The 13,979-nt window shown below is 38.7% G+C and overlaps 1 protein-coding gene across 1 annotated transcript in view; it reads right to left on the bottom strand.

The window, feature by feature from the left end:
* Positions 1–1,005: 1,005 nt before the first annotated feature.
* PRSS12 (serine protease 12) overlaps positions 1,006–13,979 on the bottom strand; it is a 33,061-nt gene continuing 20,087 nt past the window's right edge. The window contains exons 9-13 of the mRNA XM_031504675.2: positions 11,161–11,366; positions 10,409–10,487; positions 8,360–8,482; positions 5,196–5,476; positions 1,006–3,563 (exon numbers count right to left, since the gene is read on the bottom strand). Coding sequence (XP_031360535.2) covers positions 3,256–3,563; positions 5,196–5,476; positions 8,360–8,482; positions 10,409–10,487; positions 11,161–11,366 — 997 coding nt within the window. The 3' untranslated portion in view covers positions 1,006–3,255. The remainder of the gene's footprint in view (positions 3,564–5,195; positions 5,477–8,359; positions 8,483–10,408; positions 10,488–11,160; positions 11,367–13,979) is intronic.

Here is a 13,979-nt window from a genome sequence, read left to right as displayed (position 1 = left end):
ATTGGGAAACAAAATCTGTGAAGCCAGAGCTGAGATGATCAGCATGTGGTGTAATTGCTGCTGAGCGTTTGGCAGCTGAGGTCTGGATTCCTGCTTGAAGTGAATGGAGCAGAACTGTGGACTCTCATTACAGCATGGACTAGATCTGAGGAAGTTATTTCTGTGGTTGTGTTTGGTGGGAAGATTAGAGAGCTGTCATAGGAAACTTTTTTTTTTTTTTAAGCATATACTTTTTCTGCTCAAGAGGAAGTACAGTTGAATGTGTTTTGTGTGGTGCTGTAACAAGTGATAGCACACCTGTTTTAACTGGTGGTGTGCAATTACTCTCTTCTTTTAAGAACCCTATCGTTGCTTACTGCTCTGCATTCCAAGGTAGTGGCTGCCAAGCCTGCTAGCCAACAATCAGTGTTTACTGTGAGTTCCCTTTTCTCCTGAACTATTGGACCTCTGTAGGAATCACGTGTGTTCTGTAAGGGCAGTTACTTGCTTATCTTAAATAGGCAAATGCCAGGCAGGCTGGCCCTTTTATTTTGGGAACTTTCTTGGAGTTGAGATAAGATACACATTGAGGAGGCTTTGTGTGTCAGTTGCTGTGATGTCTCTGTATTGTTTATTCTCTGGCAAATAAAAACTTGGGATGTTTAATAAGAGGACTGTATCTAACTGTAAATTGTTACAGTGCTGGGGAACCTGGAGAGATGATGTTTCTTGAGGATGGTCATCTTACCTGGTAACAAGTGCCACGTGTTCTCATGGTTTGTGCCACACTTAACACAGTTATTAAACAGCTTTAAAACTGTAGGATGAACTTTCAACAACGTAACAGGTTTCAGTTAAAGCACTGGGAATAAGACAAACCTTCCTCTCTGAGAAAGTAGCCCTAAGTTTATATGCTTTAATGATTTCAAGAACCCCCTTCCTCAGGTACAGCCCATGTGAGCTTTGCCCAGCTGATGTTCTGCAGCAGCTGCTTGAACATCTGTGGTATTAATTAACGTACAGAAATTGTAGTCATTGTGGCAGTTTTTATTGTAGACATGTAGACCATCAGGCTCACTGAACAAAAATAACAATGACATAAGATGGAGGCATTTTCATTTTATGTTAGAAACTGAAAAGGCATGCTCAGCATGGAAACAGTAGTGCAACATTTTAAAATCTAATAAAGCATTCTATTAAAAGGGCAAAAATAATAAAGTACTGTACTAAATCTAAACACTTACTACACTTAGTATGCAGGCTTAGTTCTCCCTCTCCCTCAAAGTATTTTGTTTCTGTGATGCAACTATTAAAGGATGATTCTTTCCCCTGTATATAACACTTATATTGCACTATGTAGCCTACTTCACCACAAGTCTCAATAGGTCTTATACAGCAAAACTCAGATGTTATGTGCAGATACTTTTTGACAGACTGACTTCCCTTGTAATTAAGGACCATAGAGAAGTAAAAATGTAATGGCTTTGAAGTTGACTAGCACAGTGTTTTGCATTGATCTAACTAGGTGGTCACAATGCAGTGATTTATGATGTTTTAAAATATTTTACACTATTTCAAATAGTGTGGAATTACAGAGAACTGAAATATATTAAAGCACCTCATGTACTAGTTTAGCACCAGTTAATAATTAGTCCTGATCATTGAAAACTTAAATTTGAGGTTGGAGTTGTTAACGGCTAAATATTCAATCACATGGGCTTCGGCAATGTCGTTGCCACTTCATATGCAAGTGAGTAGTATTGGATATTTGTAACACCAGAGAGACACACAACAATACAAAAATGAATGATTGCCCATTTACAGCGTGAATGCAAGCACCCCACTTTTTCACAAAACACCACACAACACAATCCTAGCCAGTTTGGGGGATAGGAAACTGGGAAACAGTCACTGGTGGTCACAGTTTGCACAATCACTATGTGGTGTCACTCATCTGCCACACTTGTCACACTTGTTCCATGGCCCATAGCTTTCAGTTGTGTTTTTATGAGCATAGTTGTTACTGTGATACATACACCCATGGGGATTGTAGAGCTGAGCTGTCGTGGCTCCTTCCCCAGTGAGTCAGTTCACAGGTGGTTTTCAGACTGATGCCTTTCAGTGTTACACTAAGGTAGTGACTATATGCTGTGTTCTACGTCAGTGTGGTGGCCCTTCCTCACAGGACAGCAAGTTGGTTATCAGTGCATTTTTATAAAAAGTTAGGGATTTCATAGCATGGGGAACAGTATTTGGAAACAATTGGATGAAATCAAGATGGGTCAGTGCTTTAGAAGTAACTGAAAACAGCTTTCCTGTGAGATCAGTCTGAACCAGTGTTGCAACTAACAGGAGAGAGTTATCTAAATATTACTTTATAGAAAACACAGTTTAAGACTTTATAGACCATTCCAGACAAGCTTTGGCTCAACAACTCCATTGTATGTATAACTTTGGTAGGATTGACGGAGGTTCTTTGCACTGCTTGAGCTAAGCCCAGCAATGCAAGGATAGGGGTATTTGTTGTCTGACACTGTACTGACAGCTAGTGGTAAATAGAAAAAGTAAATAATCTCCAAAATGCTGTATATACTCAAAATTGTGAATTTCAGAAATAGGACTAATGCTACTTCAGTGAAGTAAATAAGTGGTTGCTCTTGCAGCTGTGCAGGATGTTTGTGGGGAAACTGTCACTTTACTGGCTGTTTTACTTGGGAATGTACTTCAGGCTCACTAACCTGTGAGGACATTTAGCCAGTTAGCTGGGGATGTGATTATTGACCATTGTTTTTCTTCCTGCGTTTAATACACACTCGGAGTTACTTATGAAGAATTAGGCTACTAATGGTCTCAGAAGCTACTGAAACATGAGTCAGATTTAGGGGGCTGAGTGTAAAATCATGGGAATAATAGATTAAATAAACTAGACTAAAGATTAATTGAGATCTGTAATTGTAGAGAAGCTTGGAGCATAAATAGCATGGAGCTACAGTCTTGTGGACAAAGTCTCCAGCTGTCTGGCTCCAGTATTACTCTAGCTGGCTATCACTTTTCCCCTTAGATACATGGTAATTTTTTCATGCAGTATTTGAACTTCTGGAACAGGGAGGATTAATCCCTAACTGGAAGGCTTGAGTGTACACAGCTTGGATTTAATGAAAACAAAAACACATGAATCGTGTAAATACCTGTTTCCACCCACTGTGGGCCCCAGCTATGCACTGCATGTGCTGTTCAAGTTGTCCTGCCTCAAAGTTTGGTTTTCATTATGGGCGTTCATAGTTTGGTCAAACTTTTAATCCAGGGTATGAAAGATGATACTTTAGTGTAGACACCTGGGGAATCTTTGACCCCACAGCCATAGCCCCAGGAGGTCACACCGTACACAGCCCAGCTTTCCCCTGGGCGTTCGCACATCAGTGGTCCACCGCTGTCTCCTTGACAGCTGTCAACTCGTTTCTGTTCCTGCACGTTTCCAGCACAGAGCATTCTTCCTGTGAATCTTCTTTTGTAGCGTTCTTCGCACACCCTCTTGGGAAGTAAGGGGATGGCAGCCTGTTGCAGTGTTCTTGAATAAGACCGTCCTAAAAAGGAGATCCAAATTATTGTCTCATTACAATTGTCAGTCTTGGAAACATAGATATGATTTAATCCAATTTTTACTCTCGGGTCTTTACACTGCTTTGTCATTACATAAAATTAATGGAAGCATGATTATTGAAAAAAAATCTCTGCATTAAATATAATACTAAAATACAGTAGATATTGTAAATGTAAAATGTAGATGCTTTTAAAAAAAGGTAGGTTTTCTGCATGTGTTCTCTTGGATCTTTCCAAGGCTGGAGTTTGGTTTACTCCAAGCACTTTGTGTCTTCTACAGAAGAACACAGACTTCAATACCTCTATGTGAAGCAATTTTTGGGAGTCTTGAGCAGCTGAGAGTAAAGCAGTAGAAATCCTTTATTTCTATGTTGCCAGTTCAAGTCTAGTGTAGCTCAGCCTGAACTGGTGCTGCATTTTCTGGTGGCTTCCAAGCAGAGCATTCAAATTGAGCTTTCTACTTTTTTTCCATAGCTTACACCTCTTTCAGTTGAAAGCATGGGACATGACAGGCAGTGTTGGTTTTGCCTTTTTTAAAGTAAAAGTTTATAACTTGTGAAGCAATTATGATTCATATAGTAAGTGTGAAATGTCAGCTGAGGTATTGCAATGATGTCATTTCTTACCATAAATTGAAGCCAATTACTGCAGTGGTTAATGTTTCCTGAAATAGATGTCCTAAGCTAACAGTATGGCAGGTCTTTCAGTGAATTATGTAAAAAGTCTAGACAGAGCTAGTAATGAATTAACAATTGTTTTTAGCAAAAACACATCTCTCTCATTTATTGTAGTACAGTGACCCTGACATCTGTGCACACAGATTAGTGCATGTAAAGAGGAGGGGCAGATACTTGGCCATGCCTTGTCTCCTTGGCAGTGAGTGAGTCACTGGAACAAAGACTCAAGTGTGGTTGCTGTCTTGCACTGTATGCAGCACCACAAAAACAAAAGTAAAACATGGTTATTAATTTGTGAAACATTTAAAGGACAAAGACCTTTGAAGAGGAAGAATCTTGTACTGACCAAAAAAAGCAAGTAGAAGCCTGAAGTGCAGATTGTGTTGAGGCTCTTGTAAATTTTGGCAGGATGTTCTGTTATTTAAATCAAAGCTGGTTTAAAATGTTAGTGGTAACAAGGAACACTAAAATGTTATTTGAAATTCTATTGTGTCATATTTTCTATCAATTTCTCTATTGAAGTATTGTAATTTAAATAACCTTTTTAAAATTAAAATATTCATGGTCCTTATCTTTGAAACCTTAAATGCGTTAGAGCTGTTAGTTATGTACTGAGGCAGGGGGTGATAAGCTGCTGTGCAGTGTGTGCCTGGCAACAAATAAGCTTTTTCTTTCTGCTTGTCGTTCTTAATGAGGCCACTTTACTGACAGGGTCTGTGATTTAGAGTGGCATGGTTAATCACCGCTTGGATACAAATACAAATTATAATGAGTAAACAAAATACTATCATTCCTGGTTAAGGATTAGGAGAAAAAATATTTGTCTATATTAAAAAAGAGTAAAATACTTTCATTTTGAGCATTTTCTTATTTTAATTATTTGAGGATTTTTTTAAAGCAGCCTCAGATAATCTGATTGGTGCATGGAAATGATTTTACCTGTGTCACCCCATCCAGTGATGAAACAGTTGGGAGCAGTTTTCTGTGGTCGCTCCCTCCTCAGTGGCAAGCAGGCAGGTAGAACGTGGGTGCTGAACCTTGCACACTGTTCCTCGGGCCCCTGCAGCCTCACCAAGGCGATGTCGTAGTCGCTGCTGTCAGGCCTGTAGTCCTTGTGCACCACAATCTCCTGGACTCCGATTTCCTCCTCGTACTCCTCCAGCACCAGCGTGTGATAGTCTCCGACCCGCACTACGTAGTTGCGAGTGTTGTTGCCATACCTGAGATGGAGGTGAAAACAAACAGGTCTGGCTCAGGCAAAGTCACATCCTGAGCATGCTAACAGGAGTGTTCATCATTTTCTTTATTGTTCACATAACTAATATTAGCAAAAGATTTTTTTTAAAGAGCAAAAATGCTTTCTCAAATGTTTACACTGACATTTCAGTGTGTCCTAAAGAATGTAAAAACCTTCTGAGGTTTCAGGTTGTGCCATGCTCTTTTGGAATGTTTTCACAGGCAATTCTCTTAGGGCCATTTGCCATGACTGGCGCTTCAAATGTACAAGGTGTGTATTATAAATTTATTTAGAAAGGGTAACACAAACTGCCAGTAATTGCAACAACAACTTGAGTACTGACATCATTGCGATGCTCCAAATAATTATTGGAGTGAAAACAGTGTTCAGGCCTGCTTTGTGGGTTGGGTGAGGAACTTTGGAGGCTTAGGTAACTTAAAAACATGTCACATCGACTGAAGTTATACTAAGGATGAAAAAGCATTTATGCATCACAAGCACCTATTGTCAAACTGACAGGAGGCCTATAGATCTTAGGCTTGTTTTGCATCTGATAGAACTCCAGTTTCTTTCACATCGTGGACTAAATGGTAAATACATTAGAGATTGCTACTGTGACTGAGATAAAAATCTTCTGTGCAAGTCTTTGGAGATTTTTGTATTACACACAGTCCTTCCCAGGCAAAATGTAAACAAGGGAGTACTGTTGGGTGTATGTATTTATTTTAAAATATGGCTAAGCCAACAGAAATGTTTTTCTTTTATTTCTCCTTTTCCTTAATAGCCTTCAACAGGAAATTTCTAATATGCTAGGAGAAAATAGTACCCACAGTGGCCCAGCACCTTTCAACCTGTGCCTGTTCTTTTTATACCATCCAGCAAATTTTTGGTCTCCATTGCTTGTTAAAGCCTACTTGAGGAGCAGCAGACAAAGCAGAAACATTAGAGTTTTCTGCACAATATATAACTGTACCACTGAATATTTCTTCTCATTGTGAGTTGAATTCCTGGTTGCCTGTAAAGCTTTTTTGGTCTAATCATTCAAGTATTCTGTCAGCAAAATTTCACTTCTAGGCTTTATGGAGAGAGAGCTGCAGGCTGTGAACAAACATCCTTTCATCCAAAGATGACCTTGTATACAGGATACATTAAGGGGTTTTTCCTATGCCTCATGTTTCTAATTATCCAGTTATTTTTTTAAGTGTATGGACCTTCCAATTTCACTATAGCTGTTGGAATAACTCAAGAAAAGAATGAGTTATAAAACAAAAAATAGCTTCAAATATTTTATCTTAAATAACATACCTGCCAAAGTATAGAAACCAATAATTCTACTGTAGTACTGATGAACAATTCTAATAATCATGCATAAAATTATGCTTAATTTTTATTCCTAGTATAGATGAGCCCACATTGGTTACTTAAGCAGTGTTAAAATTTCCAGGATATGAGAAATGGTATGCTGGCTTTTCTCTTGTCCATCTGTGGAAAATATGTGAAGAAGGCACTTGATCTATAGATAGCTCCTGGAAACCTATCCCTGAAAATCACTCTGAGATCATTTGGAAGTTCAGCCCAGCCTGTCCAAAGCCAGCTTAAAGCTAAAGGCTTCCCGTATTTACAGTGAACAATAGTGCATCCACAGGGTGTTGGAGCTGTATGCTTAGGTCTAATTGCAGTTTAAACATAACTTCTGGGATAAAACAATACCTTGGTCCCTGAGACCACGGGTAACAGTTTCAGGGTAGCCTGTGACAGCCCCTCGAGTGGATGCACCAATCTGGAATTACCACAGTGTGCTTTGCTCCAGCCATGCTGCTGCCCCATCCTGTGGGTGCTCAGCAGAGTACCTCAAATTGGCACTCCTTGGCACCACATTCAGTTTTCAAACCTGTTATCAAAGGCTTTCTCAAGACCCTCAGGTAACATCCTTGGCAGTCACTACAGAGATAATGAACAGGGAAATAGGAAGCCATTGTCTATGAATTTTGATGAAAACAACTAAAGAGCTTCCACGGTTCTACAGATGCACCTAGGGCATCAGTTGAAATAGCAGAAAATTTTACTAACTTTGACTATTTCAGCTTGAAATATTACCAAGGAAAGGCCTTTGTGATTTCAGGACACAAGAAAAGATGTGCATCTGGTGCACAGCAGATGTAATACACACTGTATTTGAGTAAAAGTCTGTCTGACTCTTCATTTTAGTTGCTAGTGTGCAAAAGGAAAGGCTCAAAATCAAAATTTTAAATGTTTGCAGCTCACTTGAGCAAATTCTACCAAATACTATCAAAATTGTAGTGCTCCTATATGGTTTTTTGCCAATCTATTCCAATGAAATAACCACTAATCACAAGATTAGCTTCCTTATTGTGCTAGTTGATGCTTTTATACTTCAGTAACTTAATTCAGTAATGAATCCTGTACAACTGTGTCTGTATCACAGTCACTGCTGTGACACAGTAAAAAGGACTATTACTGTCAAGATTTGTTCTTACCAAATTTAATCTAAAATATTCCAGTCCCTATGTTTGGTGTCTGCTCAGTTGTCTTCAATATAATCTTCAAGGTCATAAGCTGCAATTTTTTTGGAATAGGAAGTTAAAATGTCCAAAGTGTTGTCTGTATTTTTTCATTAAAATGCTGAAGTGGTGAATATAAATCACATGAATGATAACACCCAAATAATTTCAATGCATTAGGGTGTTTTGTTTGTTTGAGGGAAGCGAAGTTGAGTTGGTAGTTTTTTAAAACCAAAGGCCAACTCTTGGAACAGTTTTCCATGGGCTTGAACTGTAATGGTTTTGCATATGCCCAGAACAGCAAAACAGTTTCAAACACAGTGCACTGTTGAAGATAGACCCACCTTTTAAAGCAGTGTGCAGCAGTGAGGACCCAGCAGCTGCTGATGAGAGTAGCACCACACAGGAGTCTCCCATCACCATGAGAGGATTTCAGCCGCAGTGCCACCTGCCACGGCCAGCCGCCCCTGCAGGAGTGACACATGGTGTTCAGCATACATCAGTGGGGAGCTCAGGTTACCTGCAGTGTGCATCCTGTTGGCTTTCTTTGACTGACACAGCTTACTTAAAAAATCTGATATTTATTAAGGGTGGTGAATATTTAAAATCCTGGCAACGTTCAGAATTCCATTTAACAATGGTCCGCATTACTTCACAGAGAATTTGGGAATCCAGCACTCTTAAGTGCTTCCTCCCACAGTCAGCTATTTGAATTTTCTCTTCTCAGGTTGCATTCATTGATCCAAAAATACATTCTGTGGGTTCCTCACGAAATGCTGTCCAAGTCAACAAACCAGAAATTTCCTGTCAACTGGAGAGGGGAAAGGGGAATTTCTTAAAAAGCTGAACCCAGCATCCATCCGTGTCTTCATGAGAAAGTGGCAATACAAGAGGTATAAAGCAACTGTAGAAGTCTCAAGAATAGAGGAGCACCTGTTTTCAGCCTGTGGTTATCTGTTTTTTATTGTAGATCTGGCCATACTTGCATACATGTGAATACAGGATGTATTCTTTTTTGCTGGTTCAATATATTAGGAGTCAGAGAAGGGAAAGGGAGAGAGATGCACCTGTAAGCAATGGCAGCATCTAAGAGTAAGCAACAGGTAGTCTGAGTGTTTTCTGAGTAGTCAGCTTGAATGGCATGTGCTGGACAACAAGAGTTGCCAGGGGCCATCTAGTCCAGCATCTCAGTTACCCGTGCCAAATGTTTTAAAGTGAGGTGGAGGAATTTACTTCCCATAAAGAATAAAACAGTTTAGATACTTCTTCATTCTAAAAGATAGGATTTCATATATTTTTCTAAAATGAGGTGATTTAGGCAGCTTTGGATTTGCTGGTACATATGTAAGTATCCAGTTCTTTTCAAACTTCCTCAAGTTCCTTGTCTTAATGACTTCTTGTGACATTGAGTCCTTTTCTGATACATACATATGCTCCCTTTCTTGCTTTTGAAGCATTTCTGCATGCACTGTTGGATTTTTATCACCTTTTTGTTTCATCTAACATCCCTGTACTGAATTATGGTGAGACCAGCTTCCTTGCTCTGACTAAATTGTGCAATACATTATTTGTCAGCATTGCATTTCAGCAAGTGTCCTTAGAACTCATATTCTGAGGCAAGAATTCTCAGTCTCTTCCTGTGCTATGCATTCTCTGTTATCTCATTTGTCTCTTTATCAAGGTAAGTTATCCTACTTTGCTTTATCTGGCTGTATTAAAGTATTTTTCTGGGCTACCTCTTGTTAACCTCTTGTTCTTTGAAGCTCTCCCACTTGGGCAGTGTCTTCTTAGAAATGGATTGATCAGTGCTGTGCATGTACCTTGAAACAGGTTGCACAGTGCCATGTAATGATGCTGTTAGTGTATTTTTTACAATGCCTTTTGTAAGATAGTGTGAATATTTTTTTTGTGTTTAGTCAGAACTGTTAAAAAAGTAAAGTCAGTGCCTCCCAGTTTTTTAGCTGAGTCATCATCAAGTCTTATTTTATGAAAGAAAATAAGGTCTTAGGCAGTGAATCATACCCAGGCCTCTCTTTTTGGTATAGGTGGCATTTAAAACCTTGTACTACATTCATAGTTCTGTTTTTATAGCTCATATCCTGATATCAAGATATCATCTGATAAAAGTAAAATAGCTATTTTGTAAGTTAAAAATTGAACCCATTCAAGCATCTACAGATTTTCAACTAATGCTGCAAGTACTTATCAATTAATACTTTTTCATTTCCTGCCAAATTTGCTTTGGGTATATTTCTAGTCCTACACCATGACAAGTCAAAAGAAAAGCAAACAACAAGCCTACAATAAAACTGTACATTTGGCAAACCAGTTGTGGCAAATATTTGTCTTAGAAGCTTTATATTCAAAATTATTTATCTTTACCAATTATTTACCGTAAAGAATTTTTCCCACCAATTATTCGCTTTTGTCGACGATGGAGCAACCTCAGCCCACAAACAGAAGCAAGAGAATCTAAACCAGAAAGGGAGATGTAGAGAGCATTAAACTCAACATGAAAAGTGGCCAACGTTCAATGGAGGTAACTTTAAAAAAATCTAAACGTTGAAGTTATCCTGTGTTCCGTGGTAGTTTTTAACAGTTAAATTTTGATTGGGAAAATAGACTTAGAAATTCTTTATAAGTGAGATCTTTTGACTGAGGAAAATACAGTGAATTCTTTTAAGACTTAGAAATGCTTTGTAGCTGAGTTCTTTTGACTGTGATCAGTCATTTACACATTTGCTTCTCACATGTAGAATTTTATAGGGCTCTTCCTTACTTCCTGTAAGTGGAAGCAGAGCTTGGCCAACCACACAGGTCTCAGTCCTTATTTGAGGATAACCTATACCTTGAAAAGCTGAAAGGAGCTGTTGAGGTTTTTGCATCATGTCCCTCAAGCAGCTTAATGAACATGTCTGCTTTAAACCATAGCAACAAAGATTGAGTAGTCTTGGTGCTTCCTTTGTGCATCTGCAAAGAATAAGTTCACACAGTGTCAGCAGAGAGGATTCCCACTCCTTTTGTTCTATAATTGTTTTTGATAAAACTGTTTCCTCTGTGAGGTGGGATTGTTAAGTCTGTCTCTTCCTACCGTGACACTTGCTCACCTGGACCTGTTGGTCGCCCCTCATGACAGCAGCCTCACCTTTATTGCTGTTCCCAGGAACTTTCTTGCTTAGGTGGTCGCAGATGACCCCTGCGTCCTCACTGTGCCGGCAGTTGTGCATCCCAATGTCCTGCTTAATGCAGTCTGCCAAGGACCTCTCATTTCCTGTACACTTGATGTTATCCACGTGGATCGGGCCTTTGCCCTCACCAAAATAGGCCATTGTCCTTGCTCTAGCTGGGCCTCTGCAAACACAGCATATTTTTTCTTATTATTGAACATTTTGAGACATTTTTCTACATTTTAATCAAATTTCCAAGTGAGCAGTCAAAGACATTGATGGTTCATTCCAAACCCTGTTACTGTTTCACTTGATAGCAAGCACCTTCTCGCCACCTCTCTAATTCTGGTATGTAGAAAAAATAAAACTGTGAAATGAATAAAACAAAATTGCTATATTTCATTAATGTTTTTTGTGTATCTGGTTAGAAGGCAGTGTGCAAAGTATTTTACATTGTATCAGCATTACATTTTGCCATAAAACAAAATACGTGAAAGCTGCTTTTTCATAATCTCTTTAATCCTCATATAAAGTCAGCATCTGTGAGAGCTAAAAATAGTTTGTTCAGGTCTGATTCCCTCAGAAAGATGGACCAGTTAAATACAGTATACTTGTGGTGCAGTAGGAGCGATGATGTACAGACCTACCAGTTGTTAGTAGTTATTAAAATATTTTATTATCATGTTATCTTGTACAGGGCACCTCATATTTGAGGTCTAAAAATGTCACGTCACTGGAGACCAGTTCAGTGTCTGCATTCCCCTGTTCTTGGGACAGACCCAGTACTTGGTGCTTGTGTAGCATTTAAGCATCTCATTTGACAGTTCCTATGATAGAGTATTACTGTTAATTACTTATAGTAATCATCTTAATATATAAATAGATGTTTTGTTGTATATGGTTTAAGAGGCAGAAGGAATGAGTGAGAGATCACCCAACTAGCTATACAGAGAAATGTGGCAGAAAGCCACAGACACCTCTAAATGTGCCTGAACTATAAGTTTACCTATTGGTTAAGAGCAATTTACTGACATTTTACTGGGATATAAATATATGGAATTCCATAAAATTAAAATACAGATTACCCTTTTAAAGGATATTCTATAATTGTATCTTGTTAAAGTACTGCTTCTGTGCATAGAGAACTCTAACTGCAGATGTGATGAAATGCTGGAGCAGAGAAAGAGAATTTGACTATGAAAATGTATTAGGCAAGAAAGTATTTCTCTCCTGTTACAGCTCTTTTTGTACCTCTTTAATACCTGCAGTGTTGGGGAAGGTAGGTAAGAATGGCATGAAGAATTTACATCCTTTCTTGAGCTGGGTTTGGTCTGTTGGGGAGGAATCCTGATCTGTCAAACCATTTTCAAAGCTTCATCACCGTAGAAGTGTGGCTGGCTCAAACTGAACCAGCTCTCAATTGCCACATCCATATAACTGAAACATGAAAGTAACACAGGAGCTTCCTCCCTTTTGAAACTTTTGCACATGGATAGCTTTGCCTGTGTGGATTTTTTTACTATGTACTGAAGGGTAGGTGGGCAGGATTTCCAAGTAGGGAACATGGGTTAGAATACAGAGATTATAAAAAGCCAGGAAAGAGAAGCTCATGAAACACTACATGAGAGACGATACCACAAGGTCAACTATCCATACCTATTTTCAATAACTATGGTTAGGAGGTATTTGCTAGATAATCCAAAGCCTTAATTGCCTTTGGAACCAGTATAGGACAATCTCTGCCGAATGAGTTTACTATTATTTGACTTGTCAGTCCCAAACAGTGTGACTCTTGCTCCAAATATTTTTCTTTTGTGACAGATACTCTGATTACAGATAACGACAAAAAAAAAAAAAAAGTCCAACTCTCTGATACCTGTGGGCAGCTCATGTGTTCATGTTTGTTGTTACAACACAGTGACATAGTACAGGCACTCATTGTAAATTCTTACCTGTTTTTGGTATCTCTGTCAAATAACAAAGTTTCTGCTTTAGGGCATTGTTCTAAAGTTCTTCAGGATATTGAAAACTACTTTGTTGTCAATCACCAACCACAGTATTCTTATCCTTCCCCAGAAAAGTATTTATTGCAGTTTAGAATTCTCGCTCCAGAATCTTATCAGTTACTTAATAAGGACACTACCTCCTTCTTCTTACCTTTGTATGAAAGCAAACTATCTCTTACCGAGCATCAGTAATCTCTCAGTTTGCTGATAATGGGAATGAAAGCTTTTCAGACCCAGCTAACCAACCAACAGCAAAACAGACAACCCAAAACAAACCCCACTGAAGAACATCTCAGGAAACAACTGTGGTGTTCTTGAGCAAGGAGTGCAGCTTAATAGATAAAATTATTTCATATAATTGGGAAATCTCTGAAGATACAAATGTTACATCTATGTATTTGTTACACACTGAAATGTGCCCTTACAACTGGCTTTAGTCCATCCCTAACAAACACGTCCCTTAATTGCTGCTTTCCAAGCCAGCTATTGGATGACCCTCAAAGAAACAGCCTTTTTTGTCTGTTCATATCTGTCCCTGGAGAGAAGTGGTTTCAGGTCTTTTCCTCTCAGTTCTCCCACACCAAGGGCCATGCACAATAACAATGCTGAGCTTTTCAGATGCAGTACTATTATTATTATTATTATTATTATTATTATTATTATTATTAATGATATTGTTAATGAGGAAATTGAGTGGATTAAGATAGATGGAAACCTATGCTAGAATTAACAAGTCAGGTAATTTGTAAGAGTGATATATTGACTTGTAAGTCAAGTTTTGCCATTTTGAA

Source organism: Lonchura striata, chromosome 4, assembly GCF_046129695.1.
Source record: "Lonchura striata isolate bLonStr1 chromosome 4, bLonStr1.mat, whole genome shotgun sequence".
In the NCBI taxonomy this organism is placed as follows: Eukaryota; Metazoa; Chordata; class Aves; order Passeriformes; family Estrildidae; genus Lonchura; species Lonchura striata.
The sequence above is the reverse complement of the archived record's forward strand: the minus strand, read 5'-3'. Positions and strand labels throughout refer to the sequence as shown.